At 39.0% G+C, this 14,757-nt stretch overlaps 1 protein-coding gene across 9 annotated transcripts in view; it reads left to right on the top strand.

The window, feature by feature from the left end:
* MTMR6 (myotubularin related protein 6) overlaps positions 1-14,757 on the top strand; it is a 66,341-nt gene that overhangs the window by 34,419 nt on the left and 17,165 nt on the right. For 6 of the 9 annotated variants that reach the window (XR_003967165.1, XR_003967164.1, XM_030307964.1 and 3 more), the window contains exon 14: positions 7,767-7,830. Coding sequence is in view for 7 of the 9 variants with exons in the window: in XM_030307964.1 (XP_030163824.1) it covers positions 7,767-7,793 (27 nt within the window). In the remaining 2 variants the exon portion in view is untranslated. Of the gene's footprint in view, positions 1-976; positions 3,196-7,766; positions 7,831-14,757 lie in introns of those variants that run through there. The other 3 variants (XM_036064270.1, XM_030307948.1, XM_036064272.1) reach the window with 1 other exon arrangement.

Genomic DNA, 14,757 nt, shown 5'->3' with positions numbered 1-14,757 from the left:
TATCTATCTATCTAGATAGATGCTATCACAAGTGGCATCATTTAGTCCATTTTTGTCTTTTCCATTTTATTTATGATATGTTTTGTGTACAAATTGATGACTCTTTATGTTTTATGCCTTCTTTTGTATCTTGTTTAAGAAGTCCCTCTCCACTCTAAGACTTTCGTATCATCTTTCTGTCAGTCCTCATATAGAAGCAAAAAGGATCAGCGAGTACCTACTTTAAAAATCGTAGACAGTTGTAACTCAGACTGTCGTGTCTGCCAATCAGGCAGGACTGTTCCTTAGTCATCTGTCAGAATGGGAGGTAACTAATAACCGCTTGAGGAAGCAGTAGGAGGATGTGTAAAAAGTGAGGCAAGCCCAAGACGTAGGTGACACAAGCAGATTGGCTGGAGAGCGGTCTAAGGATTTGGAGAGCGTGATACTTTGCCAAAGAATACTTCTAAAATCTTGTGTTCTGTTTCTTTTTGTTTTTTTTTTTGTTTGTTTTTTTGTTTTGTTTTGTTTTGTTTTAATCTTGTGTTCTAAAGCTGGTTGTGTTTACCTAACAAACCATTATAGGGAAACCATGTAAGAAAGTTCTTTAGGCAATAAAACCTTTATATAAGTAAGTGTGTGTTTATTATACAGTTGTGATTCAGGGTGAAGGTCTCATACACATGTGTTTCATTATAAAATGTTTACTTTTTTTTATACTTTCTAGGTAACGTATATCCTTCTCAAATATGAAGGCTTAGGATCTTTTGCAGTCAAGTGTAATAACCATTTTTCACTATAAAAGTTGTATAAACAGTCAGGATTCTCAATGATGTCTTACTCTTCTGCAGTAGATTTTATTAATTTTTTGAGGTTTAACTTTGTATTGTTCATAAAGAGAACATTTGCAAAAGCTTGGTTTCTTCTTTCATCTAACCTATACTGAACGTGTAGTATGTGCAATTAGTAATTTTTTTCAAATTTGGATTTGTTCTAGAAAATTAAACAATGTAAAAATAAGCCAACAGATGGAATTCTCACCAAGGAATTGATACATTCAGTTCATCCTGAATCACCTACCCTCAAAACTTCCTTGTGTTTCAAGGAGCAAACTCTGTTACCTGTGAATCATGCTCTTCGAACTATAGAGGGCAGCAACCCAGCAGATAATCGTTACAGTGAATACGCTGAGGAGTTTTCCAAATCGGAACCCGGTGTGGTCAGCTTAGAGTATGGTGTGGCAAGAATGACTTGTTAGATGCATAGAGTATTTTCTGGACTGACTGTAGTGCAAGAATGGATTGTGAGAATGGTCTTTGCGCATGACCAAAAGGAATTTGTCTGATAATGATTTTGGAGTCGAGTAGTTGAAGAAAGGGTAATAACTGCTGTTGTGAGAGAAGTAAGTCCATTTAATTGCATTTCCGGCAAGGAATGACTTTCAGTTCTTTAAGAAACGAGTGGAATGGGCGGATCTACTCAGAACACAACTTGTACTGTATACTAGTGAATTGACACTTCTGTATGATTTGTATGTTAATTACAGCCAAACATGAATAACTTTCCTTAACTCTAATTTAATTGACCAAGTTCTCCCTTACTTAATAATTGACATGGCATGGACTTATAATTACGTAACCATGAGTATTTACATATTTTGCCTATTAGTGATGTTTAATGTTGAAGTGCCATGAAAAATACTTCTGAGAAAGCCTTAAAAATCTCAACTTATTCATTACTCTTAGGTTTTATAGCCGAGAGCAAGGTTTTTTTGTTTTTTTTCTTTTGGTCAGCCTTGTTTTATCTGTAAAGAATTGCACTCTCATTACTGCAGGGGTTGCATGCTACAATACTCCTGTATAAACAGATGTACAAGTCCACTGTTAAGTTCATGGTTGGCTGGTCCCACTTCCATATTTAAGATTAATGAAACCGAAGGTTTAATTCTGATTCCAGTTTGTGCAGTGCTACACTTGATGACATTACTTACAACTTAGATTATTGATTTCTTGAATATGTGTAAACATATTTGACTGTCTTTTATGTATGGATTACTGCATTCTTTTGATGCTCTGTGGTTGGCTTTATTCCTTTTTTAACTGTGTAACTTTAACAAGCTAAGGCTCTAAAACTGTTCTTAGAGACAGTGAAGAGTATATAGATATGTACGGTTTTATCTTTCAATGAGTTGCTCTTCCTAAAACAAACTTTGTTTCCTTAAAATTTTGGGATTAAAAAAGGGAAGTTAGTACAGGTAGTTTAGATTTTGCTTGGTTGCATGAATTTTAAAGCAGCCATTTCTATGTGGAACATTTTTATCTTATCCGTTAACATAGGGGAAGAAAAGGAAAATTAAGGATAGCCTAGTACAAAGTTAGCAAAACAACTTAAATGCTAGGAGGTTTCTGTTTGCCTTGTTATGTTAATTGTTTCTGTGTGCTAGTAACATATCTTTAAATGAAAAAAAAAAAAAAATCACATGCATTTGACGGTCTTCACTCAGCTGGCTTTAAAACTGAAGGTTTAAGTACACGGCTGGCAAGAGATGTGATTCAGGGAGAGTAGGAAACCTGCGTTAAGATCCCTAATGCTTCTCTTTACTATGCTTCTATTTTGTTAGTTTTGAGCATAAACAAGTATCTTTTTCACATGGGAAAAAAAGCTTTATTGTATGGGAACTTACCTAATCCTGTTTATTTTTCCAATGCTTTTGTGTAATGCGTTATGTAAGAAGAAAAATACTCCTTTTTAAACAGTGACAGAAATGCACTATAAAATATAGTTTGTGATTTAGCCAAGCCTATTTCCATACTTAATTAAGCACTGGGACAGGAACCTTAATCTTTGTGACCACAAAGGGAAGCTTTTGTGCCTTGTTGCTTGGTTCCAGTTAACTGATTGTGGTTTTAGAATCTTCCATGGCAGACTTCTCATATTCACGCGTTTTTGGTTTATCTTCAACTTCAGGCATATATATGTGTATTTATGTGCTCACACAGGGACTGAGAAATCAGTTAACATCTGAAGTGACCTACAGCGTATGTGTTGGCAAAAAGCAGATTGTGTATGTGTCTTATAAAATTGAATTTATGTTCAGTGTGTTTGGGAATGTATAGCATGTAAATTATTACATACGTTATTTAAAGGTAATTAAATGTTCATATTTTACTTTGAATGTTTTTCTTCTGTAAAAAAAACCACAAAAAACAAATGGCATCAAGTTGTGGTGGTTCTTTCTTTCCTCAGTTCATTTTCCCAAAGGTTGATGTTGATAAATAATAACTTACATAAAGATAATTACCAAAATATTTAAAATTGGCACAGTGGGCTAAAAGGCTCAGCAGATGTCGTTGAGTCACTTAATTTTGGTGGAAGGCAGTGTCCAGTAAGAGTATACATTTGGTAAAATGTCTTGCCAAAGGCAGATCTGGAGGTAAATGTGAGGAGGAAAGTGACTTGCAGGAAGGAGTTTATATGGGGGTGTTTTGAACAGGTTAGCTAAGCCAGAGTAGCTCAGGGAATCCTGACTAAAAAAGATGGAAGGGGGCGCCTGGGTGGCGCAGTCGGTTAAGCGTCCGACTTCAGCCAGGTCACGATCTCGCGGTCCACGAGTTCGAGCCCCGCGTCAGGCTCTGGGCTGATGGCTCAGAGCCTGGAGCCTGTTTCCGATTCTGTGTCTCCCTCTCTCTCTGCCCCTCCCCCGTTCATGCTCTGTCTCTCTCTGTCCCAAAAATAAATAAATGTTGAAAAAAAAAAAAATTTAAAAAAAAAAAAAAAAAAGATGGAAGGAAGTCTTTTTTTTTTTTTTTTTTTTTTTGTATTCTCTTTATTTAGTGGAGTAGCAGGGCAGGGTGGGTAGTATCAGGAACCCCCCGCCTCCTTTTTGAAAGACTATTTTTTAAAGAGAAGTTTAGGTTCCCAGCAAAATTGAGAGGAAGGTCCGGAAATTTCTCACGTACCCCACCAGAGTGGCGCATTTGTTACAACTGATAAACCTAAACTGATACGTCATTATCACTCAAAGTCCACGGTTTACCTTAGGGTTTGTTTAGTCTTGGTGTCCTATATTCCGTGGGCTTTGGGCAAATGTATGATGACCTTTATAGTATCATACAGAGTATCTTCACTGCCCCCAAATCCTCCGTGCTCTGCCTATTCATCTCTCCCTACCCACCCACCCCTGGCAACCACTGATCTTTTTCCCGTCTCTATAGCTTTACCACTTGCATAGCGTCGCATAGTAGGTATCATACGGTATGCAGCCTTCAGATTGGCTTCTTCCACTTAATAAATGCACTTCAGGTTCCTCTCGGTTTTTTCATGTCTTGATCGCTCACTCACCGAATAATATTCCGTGTCTGGATATACCACGATTGATTCATTCACCTATTGTAGGGCACCTGGGTGGCTTCCAAGTTACGGCAGTTTTTAATAAAGTTGCCTGTAAACATCTGTTGTGCGGCTTTTTGTGTGGACAGAAGTTTTCAACGCCTTTGGCTAAATGCCAAGGAGTGTAATTACTGGGTTGTGTGGGACGAGCCTGTTTTAATTTTGTAAGAAAGTGCCAAAACGTCTCCCAAAGTGGGGGAGCCGGTGGCATTCCTACCAGCGGTGGATGAGACTTCCTGTTGTTCCGCACCCTCACCAGTGTTCACCGTTGTCGGTGTTCTGCGTTTCGGCCATTTGAATGGCCTTTTTTGACCTCTTTTTTTTTTTTTCTAGGTCCGCTTTAGAGTACTGAAAATTCATTCAGTTGGCATTCTTTTTTTTTTTTTTTTCAACGTTTATTTATTTTTGGGACAGAGAGAGACAGAGCATGAACGGGGGAGGGGCAGAGAGAGAGGGAGACACAGAATCGGAAACAGGCTCCAGACTCTGAGCCATCAGCCCAGAGCCCGACGCGGGGCTCGAACTCACGGACTGCGAGATCATGACCTGGCTGAAGTCGGACGCTTAACCGACTGCGCCACCCAGGCGCCCCTCAGTTGGCATTCTAAGTTGGATGAAATTCTGATCATTTACAAAACTATATAAGGAGAAGTTTCAGGCTTTTATCGGTGATGTCGATCCATTTTCATTGGCCGTGTTTTGGCTATTCTGTTGGCTTTTCCGTGCAGTAGTACAACTCGCATTAACATGTTTTGGTGGGTTAAAACGTAGAACCTGTTTTTACAAGTACAGAACTATACGCTTTAGAAGGCTGTATCTAGAAAAAGCCTGTAAACTAAGATGACTGACTATCTCAAGAAAAGGATATATACTATTGTACTTATCAGAAAATAAAACACTAATTTCTGCCACTTTTCTAAATGGTATTAGTGCTAATCTAATTATTTGAAGCAAGTAAAATACCCCTTTGCACAGCAACTCTTGTCAAAGAGTGGAATGTGTAACCAAAAGCAACCTTCAGAAGCATTTGCACTTAACAATATTTGTGGAGCTTCTGTTGCAGAATGGTAGGAGAATCACATTCTGAATCGCCTACCCCTATCAGTAAGCATCTCTCCTGTTCTTAAAGGAAACGCAGAATTACTTTCCCATGAAGAGCAGTAATTTGGGACGCATCGTACTTAAGAAACATTGCTGCACAAGATGGGTGAGAAAGAAACCTTTATTTTAGGTCACCGAGAGTTTGGGCTCTGTTACTGTAGCATAACCTAGTTCATCCTGAATGAGGAAACCATTAGCACACCTAAGAAGTTAATAAGCCTCTGATTTCATCTAGATTCCAGCCCCTCATGGTCTCCTAAGGGCCTTTTACTTATTTTTGCACTCCTATCTACAGTTAAGGTTCATGCATTGCATTTGCTTGTACCTCTCTAGGCTCTGACGTTGAACAGTCCCCTCACCCTTTGCACTGACATCTTGAACCAGACCAACTGTAGGGCATCTTACGACTTCCTGTACCTCCTTACTCAGGAGGATATAATAATCAGCCTGTTCCACTGTTTTGATGATAAATTCGATCACTTGATTGATCTCTCCTTCTAAAGGTACATTTGCCTACCCCCCCCCCCCCCCCCGCCCCACCCCGGCTTCGCACTTAGCCAATTCTCTGCCAGGTGATTTTTGTTTAAATGTTTATTCATTTTTGAGAGACTGAACATGAGTGGGGGAGGGGCAGACAGAGGGAGACACAGAATCTGAAGCAGGCCCCAGGCTCCAAGCTGTCAGCACAGAGTCTGATGCGGGGCTTGAGCTCACGAACCGCGAGAGCATGACCTGAGCTGAAGTCGGACACGACCGACTGAGCCACCCAGGCGCCCCATCTGCCAGGTGGTATTTTGACATCAAGATGAATATCCCTTTCCCTAACAACTTGTCCATTTGATAATATTTCCTGAATCAGTTATTTCATTGGGTGCTCCAAAATGCTGATTTTCTAAATTGTCTTTTCACTTTTATGTTTATTTGATGGTATTCTTTTTTTTTTTTTTTTTTTTTTTTTTGGGACAGAGAGAGACAGAGCATGAACGGGGGAGGGGCAGAGAGAGAGGGAGACACAGGATCGGAAACAGGCTCCAGGCTCTGAGCCGTCAGCCCAGAGCCTGACGCGGGGCTCGAACTCACGGACCGCGAGATCGCGACCTGGCTGAAGTCGGATGCTCAACCGACTGAGCCACCCAGGCGCCCCGAAAAATGTATTTCTAAAAATAATAAATTTAGGGGTGCCGGGTGGCTCAGTCAGTTAAGCGTCTCTTACTTCAGCTCAGGTCATGATCTCATGGTTTGAATCCCATGTTGGGCTCTGTGCTGCCACTGCAGAGCCTGTTTGGGATTCTCTCACTATCGTACTCTTTCTCTCAAAATAAATAAATAAACTAACTAAATAAATAAATAAATAAATAAATAACTTTAAAAAATAATAAGTTTAGGGGCGCCTGGGTGGCACAGTCGGTTAAGCGTCCGACTTCAGCCAGCTCACGATCTCGCGGTCCGTGAGTTCGAGCCCCGCGTCGGGCTCTGGGCTGATGGCTCAGAGCCTGGAGCCTGTTTCCGATTCTGTGTCTCCCTCTCTCTCTGCCCCTCCCCCGTTCATGCTCTGTCTCTCTCTGTCCCAAAAATGAATAAACGTTGAAAAAAAAATAAAAAAAAAATAATAAGTTTAGACAATATTCATTCAAATTATTATTACCACAGGGCTTTCTTTGGTCTATTTCTTTTTTCCTTATACTAAAAATCCTGGTTTCTAATAGCATGTGTATATTGACCTTTTTTTTTTTTTTTTTTAATTTTTTTTTTCAACGTTTATTTGTTTTTGGGACAGAGAGAGACAGAGCATGAACGGGGGAGGGGCAGAGAGAGAGGGAGACACAGAATCGGAAACAGGCTCTAGGCTCTGAGCCATCAGCCCAGAGCCCGACGCGGGGCTCGAACTCACGGACCGCGAGATCGTGACCTGGCTGAAGTCGGACGCTTAACCGACTGCGCCACCCAGGCGCCCCTATTGACCTTTTTTTAAAAGTAGGCTCCATATCCTGCAGAGTCCGAAGCAAAGCTTGAAATCACGACCCTGAGATCAAGACCAGAGCTGAGATCAAGAGCCGGACGCTTAACCAGCTGAGCCACCCAAGCATCTCTTGACATTTTTTGTTTTATTCTACAATATACTACAGTATACAAAATATAGTTTCACAATCGCAATGTGTTACTACTAATGATAGAAATACGGAATAAAAGTTAAGATTTCTTTGCAGGTCTCTTTATCCTTGTGTATATCCTACCAAGGACATAAAGAGAATTATATTCAAAAGTCACTTGAAATAATTTCTCTGTTCACATTACAGGCACACCTGAGAGATACTGGGATTTGATTCCAGACCACTACAACAGAGTAAATATCACAATAAAGTGAGTCAAATGAATTTTTTGGTTTCCCGATGCATATGAAAGTTATTCTTACACCATACCATAGTCTATTAAGTATGCAGTAGAATTATGCCTATAAAAATAATGTATATACCTTAATAACACTTTATTGCTAAATAATGCTGACCATCATCTGAGTTTCCAGTGAGTCATAATCACTGATCACAGCTCACCATAAGAAATATAATAATAATGGAAAGTTTGAAACATTGAAAGAACTACCAAAATGCAACACAGAGATAGGAAGTGAACAGATGCTGTTGGAAAAATGGTGCCGATAGACTCATTCGATGTAGGGTTGCCACAAACCTTCAATTTGTAAAAATTAAAAAAAAAAATGTGGTTATCTATAAAGTGCAATAAAAAAAGGAACAACTGTACTAATTTCAAATACAACTAAGATATTTTGTTTTCAAATTTAGGATTTGCTAATTTTCTTTTTGGTTTAGTGGATTTTTAAAGAGGTAAAACATAATTCAAAATTCCAATTTCTATAAAAAGGTATATGCAGAAGTCTTGCTTTTATTCCTTTCCCTTCTGCCCTGTTTTTTTCCCACTACTCTTCCATCCGCCCCACCACAGGCAGCCACTTTTATTCGTTTCTATTACCCTTTCAATATTTTTTTGCAATTAAATGTGCATACATATATGATGCATATTTATTTGCTTTTTTCTTAAACAAAAGATGCTTACTTTATATATTATTCTGTATCTTGCATTTTTTTATATCACTGAATCTTGAGGATTACTTCAGATCATTACAGATGGAGCTTGCTCAGTCCTTGTTCATGGCTACATAGTACTTACTCCATGGTATAGATTTTATTAAACTAGTGAATTCAACTCATTCCTATTTTTTTAAACTTTTTATTATGCAGATGTTCAAAAGTTCAAAAATAAGAGTAGTGTAATGAGCCTTTGTGTATATATCTAGAGTCGATTATTAATGGCAGTTTGCTAATCACATTTGATTGATACTCTGCCATTTTTTGTTGTTGGCATATATCAAAACAGATTTCAGACATACCATTTTACCAAGTAGTTCAAAGTGTGTGTGTGGCAGGGCTGGGGGGGGGGGGGGGCGCTAGCTAGCTAGCTAAGGTGTGGTAAAGATGCTGTAGGTTGATGGATAAGGCATCAATATATTTTTTTCTTTTTCATATATTTAAGGTCATTTGCACTTCTCTGTGAATTGCCTGTTCATGTCTTTTGCCCATTTTTTTCTGAACAAGTTCTGTTTTTTCTTAAGAGTTTTTTGTACTTTAGGGAGACTGACTTTTTCTCTACGATGTAATGTGCAAATATATTCTCCTTGTTTGTCATTTGCTTCTTGCTTTTTGCCATGCAAAAGAGTTTTAGATTTTGGAGATAGAATTCTATTAATCTTATATTGCTTCTTGTTCTGAGTTATAGTTAGACTTTCTAATCCTAGGCTATAAAATAATTCACCCATGTTCTTTTAGTATTTATAGCTGGGTTTTTTTGTTTGTTTGTTTGTTCTTCATTTGACTCTCTGGTTCCTTTGGAGTTTGTTCTGGATATAAAAAGAAATATGGACTCAAATTTATCTTTTCCCAAATGGTTATCTGGTTATTTTAGTCATTTGTTAGTAAATTCATCTTCTTATCAGTGATTTGAGACATCATGTTTATGTACTTTTGGGTTCTCTTCCTTAGCACTGGTGTGTCTGTTCATGTACCAAAATTGTACAACTGTATTTATCAAAGCTATATGGTAGAACTGTGCCTTGGCACTTTTCTTTCTCAGAGTTTTCTTTACTATTATTTTTATTATTCATTTTGAGGCCATCCCAAGTATTCAGAAGAGTTGAAAGTACAGAAGAAACATTTTTCCTGAACCCCTTTGAAAGTAAGATGCTGACATGTTGCCCCTACTCCTTTAGACACTTTAAGTGTATTTTCCCCACAAACTAAGGCATTTCCATATAACCATAATGCAGCCATCAAAACCAGAAAATTAACATAACCACTCTATAATTCTCAGACCCCATTTAAATTTTCCAACTGTCCCCCAAATTACCTTTATTTAAAAAGACAATCCAGGGGCACCTGGGTGGCTCAGTCGGTTGAGAGTCTGACTTCGGCTCAGGTCATGATCTTTTGGTTCATGGTTCGAGCCCCATGCCAGTTCTGTGCTGATGGCTCGGAGCCTGGAGCCTGCTTCAAATTCTCGTCTCCCTGTCTCTCTCTGCCCCTCCCCCTGCTTGTGCTCTGTCTCTAGCTCTCTCAAAAATAAATAAATAAACATTTTAAAAGAATGATTAAAAAATAAAAATAAAATAAAAAGACAATCCAGTTGTTGAATCCACATGTTGAATTTGATTCTCCAGTCTCTTCAGCTTCTTCAATCAGGAAAGTTTCTCAGTGTTTTCTTGAATTTCATGATGAGTACAGGCCAGTTATTTTGTACTATCAGGTGAAATCAGTTTATTCTGCTACTGGTGGTGTTCATTATGAACGCTTAAAGTGGTATGTTCCAGGTTTCTTCAAAGTAAAGTCACTCTTTTTGTCTTTAAAATTAATAACATTAGTATTTTGTGGAAAGTCCTTTGAGCCTATGTAAATGATCTTTTTTATTATCAAATAAATGTTCAGTTTATTTCATTTATTTATATTAACATGGACTCATCTTTGGTGTTAACTTTGCCATAATTTATAACTTTATTGTGTGTACATTTACTTCAACTTTCTATGTTTACTTTATCTGTTTACTATGTGGTCTTTTTCATTTAAAAATATTTTTAAACCTTTCTTTTAGTAATTACATATTTGGACTTAGGTTCGAGTGGTCGCCTCTTTAGTGATACTTTATATGAAGCACCTAGCTCATTTTTTACCTTACTTAGGTTTCTGCTCTTTGGATTGTCCACTGTATGTAGTAATCCTTGGCTCCCATGTGGTACTTATGTGTCAATAAGCTTATTCTATTCTTCCTTTTCTGTCTCCCTTCTGTGTTATTTCCACTTTGTCAGAGCATATAACTATCAAACTATCCTTCCACGCTCATCTCGTTTTTTTCTACTCTAGAAGTTTTCACTAAATGTCTCCAATGCTCAACACCAGTCTTTGCCAAAGTTTCCCCAGTGGAGCTTATCCCCTTGAAGATTCTTTAGAAGAGCTTGCAAATACAATCTTTAGTTCTTGCATGTTTTAAATATTTTCTATAAATTCTATTCTTTTTTTTTATCCTATTCTTTTTTTTTCTTTTAATTTTTTAAAATTTACATCCAAATTAGCATATAGTGCAACAATGATTTCAGGAGTAGATTCCTTAGTGCCCCTTACTCATTTAGCCCATCCCCCCTCCCACAACCCTTCCCATAACCCTCAGTTTGTTCTCCATATTTATGAGTCTCTTCTGTTTTGTCCCCCTCCCTGTTTTATATTATTTTTGTTTCCCTTCCCTTATGTTCGTCTGTTTTGTCTCTTAAAGTCCTCATAGGAGTGAAGTCATATGATTTTTGTCTTTCTCTGACTGACTAATTTCACTTAGCATAATACCCTCCAGTTCCATCCACGTAGTTGAAAATGGCAAGATGTCATTCTTTTTGATTGCTGAGTAATACTCCATTGTATATAGATATACCGCATCTTCTTTATCCATTCATCCATTGGTGGACATTTGGGCTCTTTCCATACTTTGGCTATTGCTGATAGTGCTGCTATAAACATGGGGGTGCATGTGTCCCTTCAAAACAGCACACCTGTATCCCGTGGATAAATGCCTAGTAGTGCAATTGCTGGGTCCTAGGGTAGTTCTACTTTTAGTTTTTTGAGGAACCTCCATACTGTTTTCCAGAGTGGCTGCACCAGCTTGCATTCTCATATAAATTTTATTCTTTAAGAGTAGTATGGCTGGATATAAAATCCTTTGTGTATACTTTCTTTCCTGGGGTTTCTTAGAAATGTTGTTTATTTATTGTTGAGAAGTCTGATGCCAGCCATATTTTTCCTTTTAAGTGGCTTGGTCCTTTCCCTGGAAGCCCAGTGGGTTTTGTTGTGTGCATGTGGGGGGGGGGGTTATTTTTTTTTAATTATTTATTTTTGAAAGACAGAGCACGAGTAAGGGAGGGGCAGAGAGAGAGAGGGAGACACACAGAATCTGAAGCAGGCCTTAGGCTCTGAGCTGTCAGCACAGAGCCCGATGCGGGGCTTGAACTCACAATCCATGAGATCATGACCTGAGCTGGAGTGGGACGCCCAACCTACTGAGCCACCCAGGTGCCCCTGTGGGTTTTTTTTGTTTTTTTTTTTAAATCAAGTCATTTTGGGGTGCCTGGGTGGGTCAGTCGGTTAAGCATCCGACTTTGGCTCAGGTCATGATCTTGCGGTCTGTGAGTTCGAGCCCCACATCGGGCTCTGTGCTGACAGCTCGCAGCCTGGAGCCTGCTTCACATTCTGTGTCTTCCTCTCTCTCTGCCCCTCCACCCCTCATGCTCTCTCTCTCTCTGTCAAAAATAAATAAACATTAAAACAAATTAAAAAAAATAAAGTCAAGTCATTTTATAAACTAGTATCTTGCAGTTAGTTACCTCCTCTAGTCAGTTTTTCCAGGTACACTGGGGCCCAGCTGAACATACAGATTCAGGTCTTCTATTTCAGCAAAGTTTTCTAGAATCATTTTTTAAATACTGGTTTTAGGGGTGCCTGAGTTTTAGGGCTCAGTTGGTTGGGCATCTGGCTCTTGATCATGGCTCTCGGGTCATGATCTCATGCTTTGTGGGTTCAAGTCCTGCGTCGGGCTCTGCGCTGACAGCAGAGACCCTGCTTGTGATTCTCTTTCTCCCTCTATCTCTCTGCCTCTCCTCTGCTCACACACACTCTCTCTTTCTCTCCCTCTCTTTCTCAAAAGAAGTGAATAAACTTTAAAAAATATATATTAGTTTTATTGTTTTATTCTTCTTCAGGGGCTTAAATTTCATAAGTATTAGATCTTTTTAGTTTTCTGTATCAGTTTCTCTTTTTACCATTTTTTGTTCGTTTCTGTTTAATTTTTTACATCTTTTATTTCTTTCCTCTATGCTGTTTATTGTGCACTTAGTTGTTCATATTCTCCTTTTGGAAACTTAAAATTTAATCTTTGTTTCTGGATTTGTTTTCTTTTGCTTCAGTATCTTTCCTTTTTTGTTTTAATGTTTTATTTATTCTTGCAAGAGAGAGACAGAGCATGAGCAGGGGACAGGCTGAGAGGGAGACACAGAATCTGAAGCAGGCTCCAGGATCCGAGCTGTCAGCACAGAGTCCAACGCGGGACTCGAACTCACAAACCATGAGATCATGACCTGAGCTGAAGTCAGATGCTTAACTGACTGAGCCACCCAGGTGCCCTGCTTCAGTTTCTCTTTTAAGTTTGTTAATTCTTGTTTCACATCTTTTTGTTCATTTCTATTCTGAGTTTTTGAATTTATGATTAGTGGTTGTTTATCATATCAGCACTTCTTTTAATTATATTTTAACGCATGTTGTCGTATTGCTACAGTTTGCCTCCACTTGTAGCATTTATCTTTGGGATTTCACCTACTGAAAAGTTTTAATTCTCGTTTTTGCTTCCTTCTTATAATAACTTCCCATGGATGCTTGTTTTTGTTTGCTATTCATAAGCGTTTGTGTAGGATTTTCTTGGAACAGTTGTAGCAGGTGATCCTATGAAGAAGAATGCAAGAATTAGCATGTATTGCTAGTTTAAGAACTTCCTCTTCTATTGCTGTAGTGAAGTACAGTTTCTTTAATAAATGTGCCTTTGTTGTCTGTCTTCGGATTTATTTATATTATCTTATCTTGGTAAAAGGCTTATCTTTAGCTGTCTTCTTCTTTCCCAATACCTCCACCTTTCAAGATACTTTCTTTCCCCTGGATGTAACGTCTTCCTAAGATGACCACAACATACATCCTAAGCTCCTTCCTTTTGACTCTATAGTTTCAGATATGGTGTCAATATTTCTTCATGTAGAGAGGGATTCTCTCTCTATGGGAATGAACTATAGCTGATGTTAACTGTCACATTGCACTCTCTCACATTCATTTTCCACCTGACTGTCCACTTTGGGTGGAGAGCCAGTTCTGCTGGTCTCAGATCTTTATTCCCCCAGTCACATTTAAATTGAAATGTACGAAATTCTCTCGGTTATGCTGCAAGCGTGTGCCAGGAGGGACTTAATTTGTCCTCCCCGTTGACCTTTACAGCTACACCGATGAATATGTGGAAGTTCTAATGGGACTAATTGGATCTAGGGGTGGCGGGGGTCACGTGGTTATACTCGAGGCCAAAGGCAAGGTAGGTGTGGTTACTGTAACGGACAGCAGAGTCAAAACGGCAGTTAGAGTGGTCGACTCATAAAGACCCGTGGCATTGGCTAGTTGATAATGGTGTTTCCAGAAGTGAAATGGATAGGAAACCTACTAAATTCTTGCTTGGTCTGTACAAGCAGAAAAGTTTATGCTCACGGAATTCATTGGCCTTGCTGCGTTGTCTAAACAGCTGGCCTGATAGGACAATGGAACGCCCTTTGAAGATTCAGTTGTAGTGCCAGCTCGGTGGCGATACCTTGCGGGGCTGGGACAAGGTTCTCCAGAAGGCTGTGCATGCTCTGGATCAGTGTCCAATATATGTTGCTTTTTCTCCCATAGCCGGGAGTCATGATTCCAGGAATTGCTCACTATTACTCCTCTAGGAGTAATAGGATTATTCACTATTACTCCTAGTGACCCGCTAGCAAAGCTTTTGCTTTCTCTTCCCATGATGTCCTGCTCTGCTGGCCTACATAGTCTTAGTTTGAGAGGGAGGAATGCCTCCACCAGGAAACACACCAATGATTTCATGAGCTGGACGTTAAGACTGCCACCTGCCCGTGTTGGGCTCCTCATGCCTCTGAATCAACAGGCAAAGAAG

The sequence above is a fragment of the Lynx canadensis genome, chromosome A1, assembly GCF_007474595.2.
Source record: "Lynx canadensis isolate LIC74 chromosome A1, mLynCan4.pri.v2, whole genome shotgun sequence".
Classification (NCBI taxonomy): domain Eukaryota; kingdom Metazoa; phylum Chordata; class Mammalia; order Carnivora; family Felidae; genus Lynx; species Lynx canadensis.
The sequence above is the reverse complement of the archived record's forward strand: the minus strand, read 5'-3'. Positions and strand labels throughout refer to the sequence as shown.